The sequence below is a fragment of the Megalopta genalis genome, chromosome 1 (genome assembly GCF_051020955.1).
Source record: "Megalopta genalis isolate 19385.01 chromosome 1, iyMegGena1_principal, whole genome shotgun sequence".
NCBI lineage: Eukaryota > Metazoa > Arthropoda > Insecta > Hymenoptera > Halictidae > Megalopta > Megalopta genalis.
In genome coordinates this window covers 30,865,848-30,880,755 of record NC_135013.1, presented here as the reverse complement: position 1 = coordinate 30,880,755, position 14,908 = coordinate 30,865,848, and the positions used below count along the sequence as shown (strand labels likewise).

Below are 14,908 nucleotides of genomic sequence, written 5' to 3'. Positions count from 1 at the left end.
CGCGGGCTGCGAAGGGTCTTTCGAGAAGGCAACATGGAAATTTCAACGAGATCGCCCCGTCCCTACCGCTCGTAAATCGTGCGTTAAAATGCCCCGAGACTCGACCGAGATTCTATTCCCGAGAAAATCGAAGGCGACCGAAATTGTTCTGCGCTATGCCAGGCCTTCTTTGCGCGAGGATTATAGCCTTATCAGTCGAAGAAGCGTCGTCGATTATCTCTGATTTCTGATTAGCTGAGCACGGTGCTCATTTCGTCGAATATTGTTTACCCGTCGAGCTCCGACGCGCGTTTTTCGAAGAATGGAAAGATCGATTTCATTTCGATTTTTCGCGGTTCGAACGATGGAATTCGTGCGATCGTTTGTTGAGAAAGAGTCGTTATAATTTCAACAATTCGAAAATAATCAATCGCGAGACCGGTCATTTTGGCCTAATTTTCCTTCGGCTTGTTGACAAAAATGGACGATTAGGGAAGACTCGCGCCTCGTCTTTATAATCGTCAACAATCGGCAGCTATAAAAATGAACCGCGAGGCTGGAATAATCGCATCTTTTCTTTCCAAATTGTTTACAAGCTGAAGACAAATTAGGAAGAATTTACTGCACATAGATTTAGCGTCGACACATTTTACGCGGATCACAGATCGAGCTTCGTTAGCACGGAAGGTATCAACCCTTTGCACTCGAGCGGCGACTCTGAGGCACCACGGAGATCGTTGTATCACGTGCCAAGATCATTTTTATATATTTATATATTATCTATCATTATTATATATTTACATATTAATTTATTTTATATATTATTAAAGTTATATTATCTACCATTATTATATATTTATATATTAATTTATTTTCTATATTGTCAAAGTTATATTATCTATCATTATTATATATTTATGTATTAATTTATTTTATATATTATCAAAGTTATATTATCTATCATTATTATATATTTATACATTAATTTATTTTATATATTGTCAAAGTTATATTATCTATCATTATTATATATTTATGTATTAATTTATTTTATATATTATCAAAGTTATATTATCTATCATTATTATATATTTATACATTAATTTATTTTATATATTGTCAAAGTTATATTATCTATCATTATTATATATTTATATATTAATTTATTTTATATATTATCAAAGTTATATTATCTATCATTATTATATATTTATATATTAATTTATCTTATATATTATCAAAGTTATATTATCTATCATTATTACATATTTATATATTAATTTATCTTATATATTATCAAAGTTATATTATCTATCATTATTACATATTTATATATTAATTTATTTTATATATTATCAAAGTTTAGATTTCTTGAAAATCGTTAAAAGCTTAAATGTTGTATGAATCGCGGGACTCGGTTTCATATACATAAAATGCGCTTTGTTATATAAAATGGAAATACTATAAGGCAGAGAAATTCTTTTAGTTTCACAACTGAAGCGGCTTCGAGTGCAAAGGGTTAATTTTAATTTAGGGTAAAAAAGAGACCGGTCGAACCTTCAGAACGAATAAAATAAATTCGAATAAAAAGTTGGCGCGATAAAGAGGTCAATCTGACGATCTGACCGCGATCGTTACGATTTTCGAAAGGAGCAAAACGCGCTTTTAAAGGATCGAAGAGCTCGGGTCGGTGAGCCGGGTCCTGGAAACGGAACGCTGCGAATTTTCGCGGAGCCGGTTGCGACACGGCGGCGAATCGATTTTCCGTTCGATCGAGCAGCCGCGGCCAATAATAATATTTATAGAGCAATATCGGCGGCCGATTGGTAAACAGCCGGACAGGAAATCGTTTCTCGCCCGGCATCGGCCGAGCTCCGGTAAACGTTTGACTTTCCTCTCGGACAGGTTTTCATGGGCACGTAGACGCGTAGATCGTTCGCGCGGCCTCCCATTGGCCGTTTCTCGGTCGGTCGGTCGGCCGACGGCAATCCCCCGCCGTTGACATTAATCGCCGGAGACGACGGGGTGGCGGTAAAAAACGCGAAAATTCCTGTCGAAGTCGCGTCCGCGTACCGGCATTATCGATTTCTCGGCTTCGCCGTCGACACGCGGCGAGATTTCACTCGGCGTCGTCTCCTTCTCTCTCTCTCTCTCACACACACTCTCTCTCTTCTCTTCTCTTTTTCTATTCCCGCGGTTTTTCTATTTTCGCGGGACACTCGTCAAGAAATTTTAACCGGCTTCTCGACTTCCGCTTTTAGAACGGCCCGGCGTATCTCGCCCCGTTTCGCGCGCGCAGACGCCTCTAAATGATTAATCTTTCAATTTTTCACGAACCCCGGCTAGCAGTTCTCCCCGGAAAATTTTCGGCGACCTGAACAACCGTTTCTCTTATTTTCGCTGGAAATCTAGAGAAAGGCAAACCGAAGGCAAAGGCTGCCGATCTCTCGTTACGCGGACTGTTTTATATTATTCGGTGTTATTCGATGTAGCACGATATATTTACCGTTTAACAATTAACAGTTTATATAGTAATGTTATCGAGTTTAAGTTTATTCCCACGCGGTTCTCAATATTTTTGCCGATCTTACGAATACGTTTCATTGAAATCATAGGACGAGTATGTTCGTTGCAGCGTACGTAAAACTGTGATTTTTCTGCGACGAGTATGCTCGTCGTTTCGCGTCTAACAGGTTAAAAATTGTCCTTCATTTACGTTTGCAAGGTTCATTATTTTGTTGACGATTTTTTGATCTTTTTACTCGTTACGTAGCTTTTAATGTACGTCGTCAAATAGACCGCCGTCTTGGGGGTAAAATAGAGGAAAAAATAACAGATAGGACAAAATAAAAGATAGGAAAAAATAAAGGAAAAAATAAAGGACGAAATACAGCATAAAATAAGGGATAAAATAAAGAATAAGATAAAAGACAAAATAAAAGATAAAATAAAGGACAAAATACAGGAGAAAATAAGGGATAAAGGAAAGAATAAAATAGAAGACAAAATAAAAGATAAAATAAAGGAAAAAATAAAGGATAAAATGAAGGAGAAAAAATAAAGGATAAAATAAAGTATATAAAATAGAGGATAAAATAGAAGATAAAATAAAGGAAAGAATAATGGACAAAATACAGGACAAAATAAGGGATAAAATAGAGGACAAAATAAAGGACAAGATAAAGAATCAAATAGAGGACAAAATAAAAGATAAAATAAACGAAAAGATAAAGGATAAACTAAAGGACAAAATAAAGAATAAGGGGACGAAATAAAAGGCAAAATAAAGAAAGAAATAAAGTACAAAATAAATGAAGAAATAAGGGATAAAACAAAGGACAGAGAACGAAACGCTTGAAAAACTAAGGGAGAAGATGGGCATTCTAGAAGAAGAACAAAATCGATCCAAGGGACCGTGACAAGGGATGGGGCATGGTGGCCGGAACTATCACTGACCTGGCGTACTCGTCGAAGCGATAGTGGCAGTGGTGTAGGGCGGTTGGCCTATCTGAGCATGGCCGGCCAAGTGGCGGCCGTATCCGTTCTGCACCCCTAGACCGTGCTGCTGGGGATGCTGGGAGAGAATACCGTGCAACAGACGAGTCCCCGTGGTGGTCGTCGTCGTGCCGGTCGATCCTGGCTCCGCTTTAACGCTCGCCAAGCCGAGCTGCTCCTTCTCGCTAGCATCGTGTGGCTGGACTTCCCTGGTGTCCACTGGAATTACAAGAAAGAAAAAAAAACAAGCGTTACGTTAGCTTCGGCGTCCACGTTTTCGCAGCCGGCGCGAACAAACAGCTGTAAGTAACACTTAAAGTGTTACAGCGCCGTCCGGAGAGTCTTGCACGGTTATTTGCATAACAGAAGGATTACATCTACCGACAGGGGATCAGGAACACCGGCGATTTCGCTTTCCAGCCGACTGCCTCCGATCGACTTGGCGATCCATTCTTTCGCGCCTCGGGTTGCCGCAACCCTAACGTAAACATTCGGCGGCCGCGCGCGCGCGCTCGCTTTCATTCATGCCACGCGATTGTTTATAGAGCATAGGAGTGGATTACGTTCCATCGCGGACTTCGATCGCGGCCGGTTTCCAATCGGAACCGTCTGCCGATGCTGCTATTAATCTTTCCGCGGTCTCGGATCGAAGGAATTCTCGCTACGGATCGAGCGATCTATAAACTGTTCGTATTTGTACACAGTTTCGGCTGATCGGCTCTTTTCGAAGGTAATTTCTGCGGTTTTGCGAGCGATTTTCACGCTGTTTCGCACGCTTTTGGTACAGTTTCTCTTCGCGTTATCGTTAATACGTTTATAGAAATGAGTTTGCGAACGCTTATGCGTATTACTAGACGGCGCTTTTCATGCATTCGTAGCAAAAATGTGTATAATTTGGACCGGTGAGAATATTAAACAGATACTAAGAACGCGATGTTCTCAGTATATCAACGTGAAATTATCAAAATTCTATAAACTGTTCGTCTTTGTACACAGTTTCGGCTGATCGGCTCTTTTCGAAGGTAATTTCTGCGATTTTTCGAGCGATTTGCAGGCCGTTTCGCACGCTTTTGGCACAGTTTCTCTTCGCGTTATCGTTAATACGTTTATAGAAATAAGTTCGCGAACGCTTATGCGTATTACTAGACACCGACTTTTATGCATTCGTAGCAAAAATGTGCATAATTTGAAACGGTGAGAATATTAACCCTTCGCACTCGAGTGGCGAGTCCGAGGCACCACTGAAATGATTGTATCACGTTCTAATATCACTATTATATCTCTCTCGTCGAAGCTTAGATTATAAATATTATTAAAAGCATAACCGTTCTACAAATCAGGAGACTCAATTTCGTACGCATAAAATGCGCTTTGTCATATAAAATGCAATTACCGTAAGTCAGAAAAATTATTTCAGACTTACCGTGAAAATGGCTTCGAGTGCAAAGGGTTGAACAGAAACTGAGAACTCGATGCTCCAAGTATCAAAATTGCGAAATTATGAAAATTGCGAGAAAGAAAGAGAAAACTTGCGCTTCGATCTCGCGCAGTGCAACCGACGCGGACATTTTTACGTCGCACAAAGATTCGCTGCACATATGTCCTCGTATTGCACGCGTTCTAGCTATCCTAATCGATACAGACATGTTCATAGCAACACAAACAGCAATTTCTCCCAAATTCGCGCTCGGATTGCTCGAACAATCGTATCCCCGCTCCCCGAAATTGTCCATTTCCGTGGGCAATCCGAGCGCGAATCGTGGAGAAATGACCGTAAATCTCACAAGAGAACAGCCGCGAATCACATTCTCGGTCATTTCTAACAGCAGTTGTACAAGACTATCGACGCGGGATCTAGGAAAAACGTGGATCGAATAACCGCGAGATTCGACGATTTTCGATGATTTCCGTTCGATCGGAACAGGGATCTCGATCGAAGGGAAGAAATCGAGCGGTTCGATCGGCCGGTTCGCTTCCTAACGGTAGCAAGAAGGCCGAGGAAGTGCGACGGGGGAAAAAAAGAGAGGCATGGGAGGTGTTCTCGAGGGGTATAGCGCGGCGCTGCGGAGAGGAAGTGAAAGCCGGTGTCTCTCCTTGACCCACTGCAACGTTTCTACCTTCCTTTCAGGCAGCGCCAACCTCGCGGCTTCATTAAGCAATTTCTCGCTGCGACGGGAGGGAAAAATCGCCTCGGCCCGCCTCGCCTCGCCTCGCCGCGCCGCGCCGCGCCTCGCCTAACCACGGCGTGGAAAATCGACTCCGCGCCGATGACGCCGCGTAGCCTGCGTGGCGAACGCGCGCGCGCGGCGAGGCCCCGCGAGCGAGCCCGCTTTCTTTGACTCCCGCCAGCCTCTCTCGACCGTGGTCCCCTGGATCGTCATTGTCGCTCGTTTCTCCTCGTGCTCGCTGAAAAGTGTGTCGACCGCTTTTTTCCCCCCCTCGCCCACCCCGCGCTGCCCCCGCCGGGCAGCGCGCGGTTCTCGCTTTTCGGCGCGCCCACACGTTCGAAACGATCGGACTTCGCAGACCGGGGGTTGCGCAATCGGATGAGGCCCGCGAGATGTGTGGTTGCGCTCCAGACGAGTCTGGCCGACCGGGTTTCTGTCTCTCGTGAGAAAGTCCCGGCGATGACGAAACCGTGCCACCGGGGCCCCCCTTCGCAGAAACAACGTGCCCGCGCTCGATTTCCTTATTTCGAGAGCGCCCGCCTCTCTCTCTCTCTCTCTCTCTCTCTCTCTCTCGCTCTTTCTATCCGTACGTCGGAATCGCTCGGCTTTCGCGGTCGATGCCGATCCGTTCGCGTTCTTCGGAAACGAACGCCGCGCGATCACGACGGTGGGATCGCCGCGCACGCGAAATCGGGGAGGGCCCCGCGGTCTCGGATCCACCGTTCTGTTACGGACCTTTGAACTTTCGAGACTTTTTGAACGCTCTCGCGGATACACGGACTGCGCGCGGGATTTTTTGTTTCTTTCTTTTTTGTTTTATTTTTTCTTGGAGTTTCGTCGATTCCTGCTTCGTTTTAATTGGGACGATTCTCGGTCTAGTCGGAGATCCGCGAGGTTTTGCGTAAAAGCATTACGCGCGACATTTTATATGTTGGATTGTGTTACTTCTTTGTTCTTTTTTCTATTGATTTTTCTATCGATTTATCTCGTCGTTTATTTATATTATTGTGTAGCTTTTCGTACCTTATTTTTTTTAATGCGCACTGGGCAACAAAGGGTTTCTCTCTTTGACCATTTCTATTACTATTATTATTATTATTAGTAGTAGTAGTATTATTGTCGTTGTTATTAATATTATTATTATCTTGCGAGTTCTTAGAGGATTTCCTCTTTGGTTTGTGCCTATTTTGAACGGATCACGCCAAGTTCGTGTAGGTGTCTCTATAGTAGAAATCATCTTACTATTGTCGTTGCATTTAGAATGATTGCTTTCTGTATATGCGAATGTATATGTGTTGGTAAGTGTAGTATATCTAGATTCTGTATGAATGATTTTGGGGTAATGCCTGTTGTCGATAGTAAATAGATGAATGGTATTATTCTCACTCTCTCTCTTGGTTTCATATTCTTTTTATTTCTTGACCTAGTCGAGTGCATTCTTCCTTTCTTTTCTATGCATTTTATTTTTACGTTGTGGTCATTGTTACGTTGTAGTACTGCTGTGTCAATGATGTACGTGGTTCTATTTATTTTATCTATGTATAAGTGTGATATCTGGTTTATTAGCTATCTTATTATTATTATTATTATTATTATTATTATTATTATTATTAACACTAAACCTACCAAGCAGTAATACTAACTGTCACGTACTGCTTCACAAAAGTGAGAAGACCGAATTTATTTGGAATTTGTCAAGTTTTTATTATAAAACTTGCTCCAATAATATAACTTATTCAAGCGTTTTCACGAAGGAGTCTCGGAACTTTGCAGAATTGCAAAATAAGAAAGCGGTCGCTTTGACCGCGGTAGGTTTAGTGTTAATAGCATTATTATTATTAATATTATTATTATTATTAATAATAATAGTATTATTATTATCATTATTATTATTAATAATAGTATTATTATTTTCAATATTATTATTATTATTATTATTATTATTAATAGTATTATTATTATCAATATTATTATTATTATTATTATTATTAATAGTATTATTAATATCAATGTCATTATCATCGTTAACATCATCATTAACACTTTTATTACCATGATCACGCTCGATATTTCAAAAAGCGAACGCGTAGCAGGAAAAGCGACCGATCCGTAGCAAGCCCGCAATCGCGATCGATCCACGGCCGGCAGATGAGGACAGGGACGAGGACAAGCCTTAAGAAGCGTCCGGGTCAAAATTCAAGGCGAGTCGTCGGTTTCTCAGGGAAGTCGATCATCGTCGCGAAGAACAGGCTCGAATGAAGCCGGGCCGGGCCGGGCCGGTGGTGGTGAGCGGATCGTAGTCACGGTCGACGAGGAACGATCCTCGATCGATATCTCGGACGCGTCGACGTCAGCGGCGCGCGCGATCCGTGAATCGAATCGCTAATTGGGCATCGGGGCTGTCCCGGCTAAACAAGTTTCGGTTTCTTGTCCGATCGGAAAGAACGCGGTCCGAGCGACGAAGAAGCGGCAGACTGTCGCGCTCGGCAGGAACAAAGGTGGCGGGGGAAAAACCGAGGAAAGACGCGAAAAAGCCGGGGATAATGGGAGGGTTCGCTGCTGGGATCGTCGCGGGACGCTCTGAAGTTTCCGGGAATTTTCTGGAATTTTCTGGAGTTCTCCGGAATATCTGGCTCTCTCGCGATATCGCTTGCGGAACCGCGCGACTCGAGTGGCGGCGCTCTCCCCTTTCTTCTTGCCCCTCGAAAACGCTCGCCGCGATCGCGGATAGAGACACCGTGGCCAGCTTTTTCCCCGATCGTTGAACCGTCGGACGCGCAGCTTGCTCCTGCTTTTTTTTTCTTTTGTTTCCGAAGCTTGCCGAATCTCGTTCTTTCTCCTCGCGAGGTTTTTTAGGAACACGTGACGCTCTATCATCCGGCGCGGCGCGGCGCGGAGTTCTCGGAAGCCACGATGCTATCATGTCCAAAGGCTCGAGTTTAAGGATCCCGCCCCGTTGACCTCCGTTAACCCCGAACTACACCCCTAACGAGCCGCCCCGGGGGCGCAATCGCGTTACTTATTCCTTTTCTCTCTCTCTCTCTCTCTCCCTCTCTCCCTCTCTCTCTCTAGAGTCCGAACACCACCGTCGCTGAATTATTCCTGCGAGCCTCCTCCGCTCGTTTCCGAGAATCACGATCGCAAATGATCGGCTTGTTGCCGGCCGTAACGACGGTGCACGCGTATGCACGCTTGTTTCCTTCGGACGACGGCCGACGCGCGACGCGACGGGGTGTCGTCACGCTCCCGACGGCGACCCTATCGATTCCGAACCTGCTACTTTGCGGGACCACCAGTCGACAGCCCGTTGCGACTTCGGCCGCCCCGGCCTACGGAGCCTCGAACGTTTGCGCGTGGAAAACCGCTTTCGTGCGTCCGCCGCTTGTCGAACCGTTGCGTCGGTCGCACGCGCGACTTCGCGATCGATACAACAACTTCACGATGAGAAAGACCAAAGTAAACGTTTCTCTCACGGAACGTTGCCGAGAGCCGAGGACCGGGGACTAACGAGGAACCCTGTGTAAACCCTTTCGTTCTCGCGTATGTTTTAACCCTTCGCACTCGGGTGGTGACCCCGAGGTCGCCCATCAAAAATTGTTATATTTATGTATTATAATTGCTATATATTAATATATTATATATTATATTATATGTTCTATTATAATTATTATATATTATATATATTATAATTAATATATTAATAATTAAAATATTTATAATATACAGTTATAATATATATAATATATATAATATATAATAATATATTATAATATAATATATAATATATTCTATTATAATTATTGTTATATTTATGTATTATAATTGTTATATATTAATATATATTATATATTATATTATATATTCTATTATAATTATTATATATGATATATATTATAATTAATACATTAATAATTAAAATATTTATAATATACAGTTATAATATATATAATATATTTAATATTATAATTATTATATATTATATATATTATAATTGTTATATAGTTTTGTGAAATGAAAATACTATAGGACGAGGAAACTATATTAGATTTTGAGTTAAAGTTGCTTCGAGTGCCAAGGCTTAATACAGGTAACCCTTCGATAACACGGTGGATGGGTTCCTAGAAAATGCCCTGTTGTGTGAAACAGTGTTATACGAGACCCAGAGTCAGTATAAAAGAGGGGGCGGTGGTGGCTACTTACCGAAAACTGATTAAAAACATTTTTCTTCAATTCCATATAAGCAATTTAGCTTTGATTAAAAATGTAAATGTATGTAGAACACAAGACGAAAAGAAAAACAAGAAACATTATTTTCGTTTAATGCAACCTTAATTTAATAAATTTCTTTCTCGTCGCAACTCGGTATAATCAAACGTTTTTTTCGGCTGAACGATATCACCTTCGCTTTGTTAAGATATTTTTGCAGCTTCTATCCTCTAAAAAATCTGCGATTTCTTAGGGCTACCTGTACTTAAAAAAGCAAAGCGACGTGTTCCCGTCGACAATTCGATTCAACGGGGTGAAACCCACCCCCGGAAAGCACGTATTAAAATTCAAAAGAATTCCATATCACCACGAGAAATCCCGCGTGGAAATTCGGGGGTGTGTTTCACCCTTTTAAACCGCATCGCCGCTGATAAAAAATTCGCTTAATTTTCTCGACGATACGTGTGAAAATTCAAAAAAAAAACGAAGGAAGGGAGGAGGGAAGTCACTTATCCAATGATCCTCGTAATTCGAATAAAATCGCGGGCGTCTCCCTTCGCCGATTAAATTCCAAAGCCGCGAACCACCCTTCGGAGTCGGAAAATCTCGAGCCGAGATTTTCTCGCTGTCGCGACGCCGCGTTAATTAGTCAACGATCGGCGAGAAAAAGAAATCGCGGCGAAGCGAAATACGAGGACGAACTCGGCGGGCCGGCGAGCCTCGAACGGCACACGAAGGGTTAATCGCGTTCCCTTAGAGCGAGGCGATCGTTTCGCGGGGCAGGATCTCGCTTTCACGATCTTCGGGCATCTTAATTGAGAAAGCAGCGGGGCTACGACGGCTCGTTAGCGGCGAATCGAGTCCCCCGAGAGGTTCGACCTTGCTTGACCTTGACTCGCCCTCCCGCGCGACCGGGAAGGGTGGGTGTCTAGCCGCATCGACCGAACATCCCCGCCAAAGCCGAGCCGTCACTTTCGAGACCGGCGGAATTTTCACCTTTCCGTGACCGATAGTCGCGCGAACCGACTTCCGGCGCGATCGTTCCAATAATTATCAAGCTTCGTTGCGAGTGGCGCTCGACGGCGAGCGGGACCGATGGGTCACCGATGACCGGACCGCGAATCTTTCCGCGATTTCCAATTTTTTGGACGTTACCATTTTTTTTCAAAATGCGAAGAAGCTGTTTATTAATTTTCGTTATTGTTGTTATTTCGGTTATGCAGACAGCTCGATAGTTAACCTAAAGTTAAGGTATCGAGTCTGTTCAAAAAATATGCTTCTTTGTGGTATATCAGGCGAAAGGGTTAATCTACAATTAATAGTAATTACGTTCACTTCTATGTGAACGATTAAGTTCTTCCTAATTTTCCTTCAGCTTGCAAACAAAGATTAGACAATTATTCGAGCCTCGCGCCCCGTTTTTATCATTCTTAATTGTTAATAATTTAATTTATAATTGTTAATAATAATTATTATTTAATAACAATTCACTATTTAATTTAATAATTTAATAATAATAATTAAATAATTGTTAATTATAAAAATGAGCCGCGAGATAATCGTATCTTCTCTTTTCAAACTGTCAACTTTTGTTCACAAGCTGAAGGTAAAATCCGGGAGAATTAATCATTTTCGTTCGCATCGAAGTGAACGTGATTACTACTAACGAAGATTAACCCTTTCGCCGGATATTTCCTCGGGATACAACAATGAAGCTTCTCTTCCAGCGAACCAGCGACTTGCGGAAGCAGTTTCGAAATTGATTAGCTTGAAATTCGTCGGCTCGGCTCGCGGTTCTTCAATCGTTCGCGAAGATTGTTACTTCTTGCCTCAGGATCACAGTCGCAAACCCATGTTTCATCACCGTTAATTAGATGTTCGTTGCTTCTGCGATCGTTTCGGATTCGATTTCAAATTCAAATTTATTCGACTCCAAATTTCCGAAACGCTGCTCTTTGGAACCCCAAGGTCTCTCACGTTCGATCGCTCGCCAAACGACGATTCTCCGCGGCTAAACTCGAACGCGATAATCAGCTTGCTCGAGCTCGCCTCAGCGACTTATTTACTTTATTTATTTACTTGACGAATTCATCGGGGAAACCCTTTGTTGTATAAAACAAAGAAAGCGGAAATTATTGAAACGATTGATCCGCTTGGACCGGGAGCCAGTATTTATTCTACGAGATTAAAACAAACGCCGGTCACCCTTTACTCGTCGAACGCGTTCGCAGGGGTGCGCCCTAAATTTCGGCTGCAATTTCGACGAACCGGACACACGGGTGCGAAGACACGCACGAAAGGAGGACACTTTTCCGGACAATTTTCGCATCCATTGTCTCGGAAACAGCGCGATCCGGGTTCGGCGAAAAAGCAAAAAAAAAAAGAACAAGGACCTCGACGCGACCGTTGCACCGCAACGATGCACGCGCGCGCTCGAGCCGCATTCCGCGGAAATGGTGGCGCCGATCGCGCAATTCGCTCGCAATTCGCTCGCGATTCCGTCGGGCGTCCACGTACACGCGCGCGGCCAGTACGTAAGGTCAGCGTTTGTGCCCGGGCCACGCAACTTTCTCGGACAGCTCACGCACGCGCTCGCGCGCGCGCGCGCCCGCACGCAGGCGGCGCACACACCTTTCGGCGCCGAGCGGCCGTTGCGTAACGGTAACGACTCTCTCTTTCTATGTGACATCACGCGCGCCTTCGGTGTGTGTGTGTGTGTGTATGTGGTATGTGTGTCGGACGAAAGTAACGTTGCACGGCCGATTTCGTGAATCGATCCTTCGATCGTTCACCCGGTCCTCGCGGATCCAGACGCGGTCCTCTCCATCGATCGATCCTACATCGATCCTCTTCCTTTGTACCCCGAAAGATATTAGGTCTACCGGAAAGTTCTGTCCGTTTTTTAATTGAAATCTAACACAATTCTCATACATTTAATAATACTTATTGTATTGGGTTGGCAACTAAGTAATTGCCGATTTGTTCAATGAAAGAAAAATTCTTGTTTAATTGGAACGAAGTTTAATCTGTAATGCATTTTTCATTTTGTTCGACGACCATTTCCGCGATATACAGTAATGTCTCCCTTACTGACGCTCAGATTGTCCACTAAAATGGATAATTTGGGAAGAGGAGACGCGAATTATTCGAGCCTCGCGGCTCATTTTCACAGCGCATTTTCAATCGATAACTATTAGGTTGGCAACTAAGTAATTGCCGATTTGTTCAATGAAAGAAAAATTTTTGCTTAATTGGTACGAAGTTTAATCTGTAATGCATTTTCCATATTGTTCGACGACCATTTCCGCGATATACAGTAATGTCTCCCTTACTGACGCTCAGATTGTCCACTAAAATGGATAATTTGGGAAAAGGAGACGCGAATTATTCGAGCCTCGCGGCTCATTTTCATAGCGCATTTTCAATCGATAACTATTGGGTTGGCAACTAAGTAATTGCCGATTTGTTCAATGAAATAAAAATTTTTGTTTACTTGGAATGATGTTTAATCTGTAATGTATTTTCCATTTTGTTCGATGATCATTTCCGCGATATACAGTAATGTCTCCCTTACTGACGCTCAGATTGTCCACTAAAATGGATAATTTGGGAAAAGGAGACGCGAATTATTCGAGCCTCGCGGCTCATTTTCATAGCGCATTTTCAATCGATAACTATTAGTTTGGCAACTAAGTAATTGCCGATTTGTTCAATGAAATAAAAATTTTTGTTTACTTGGAATGATGTTTAATCTGTAGTGTATTTTCCATTTTGTTCGACGACCTTTTGCCATCTCTCTGACAACTTGAAAATTCCACGCTCGTAGAAAGTCTGATCCTTTTCGGCCAAAAGCTGAGTTAAGTGAGATTTTACAGCGTCATCGTCGTTAAAAGTTTTACCACGAAGGGAGTTGTCCAGGGATCGAAATAAGTGGTAATCCGATGGCGCGAGATCGGGGCTATATGGTGGGTGTAACATCAATTCCCAACCAATATCCATAAAATTTTGCCGCGTGGACAAACACATTGCTGTTATTCAGATCCGTGCAACATTTCCGCGCCGGAAACGGCAGCCGCATGCGGTTTCTGAAGAAGAAAGGAGAAGAAACAGCCGCCGGGATCGATGGAAGCCGTAATTGTCCCGAAGCGCGGGACACCGGCGATAATTAAATTCTTTTTGTTGCTCGAAGGGAACGCTGTTCGCAGTTTGCTTAACCGGTTCGCGCGGCCGCGAAGGGCGTGTCCGCGTGCAACGGAAAGAATTTAATTAGCCGGCGACGCAACGAGCGATCACAATGTTCGCCGAGCGAGCCGACGCGTCGTCGTCGCCGAACCTCGACGTCTCGAATTTGGCGTCGAGATCTACGTCCGAGATCTATGGTCCGTGAAAATCTACGGAGATCGCGATGACAATTATTGCACGACAACAGCTTTCGCGCGAGTGGAACGCGCGCGCGCGCGATAACGAGAGATCGTCGCGGTCCGCGAAATGGGACCGCGAATATCGCGAGCCAACCGCGCGCGAGCTCCCCGCCGATTATTATTTCGTCAGCTGTCTGTCTCTCCGCGCGTCCGATCCAAGCGAAACAATCCTTGACACAGAGACATCGATCTCTAGCCAAAGCAACTCTCTACCCGCGGCCATGCGTTTCCGATCCGCGCGCGTCTCCTCGTCGGCCGAAGCCAGATAAGATAGACGATTCGATGCTGGCTCGATATACGCGCCGTTATCGAAATCGCGAGGCACGCTCGCGCGTCCGTTTCTCTTCGCGGACAAAAAATGTTCGCCTCTCGTCGGGACAATTGATCGCTGATTTCATTGATCGACGCTCTAAACGCGGCATCGCCGGTCGACCGGTTCGACGGTTCGACGATTCTTGTTCCGAGATTATTGAAATTATGATATATATATTAATTATAAGATATATATTAATTATGAGATATATATTAATATATATTAATTATAAGATATATATTATAATCGATTTATTCGTTCGAACGTGTGTTGATATAAAAATTGCAGGAAATCTGAATAAAATTGATGCTGTTACTTGTATAAGG

General features: G+C 43.5%; 1 protein-coding gene across 4 annotated transcripts in view; it reads right to left on the bottom strand.

Moving 5' to 3' along the window:
* The window catches only part of Eip74EF (Ecdysone-induced protein E74), a 332,864-nt gene that overhangs the window by 52,406 nt on the left and 265,550 nt on the right, over nt 1-14,908 (bottom strand). For all 4 annotated transcript variants that reach the window (XM_033465704.2, XM_033465703.2, XM_033465705.2 and 1 more), the window contains one exon: nt 3,436-3,693. In XM_033465704.2, the coding sequence (XP_033321595.1) occupies nt 3,436-3,693 (258 nt within the window). The remainder of the gene's footprint in view (nt 1-3,435; nt 3,694-14,908) is intronic.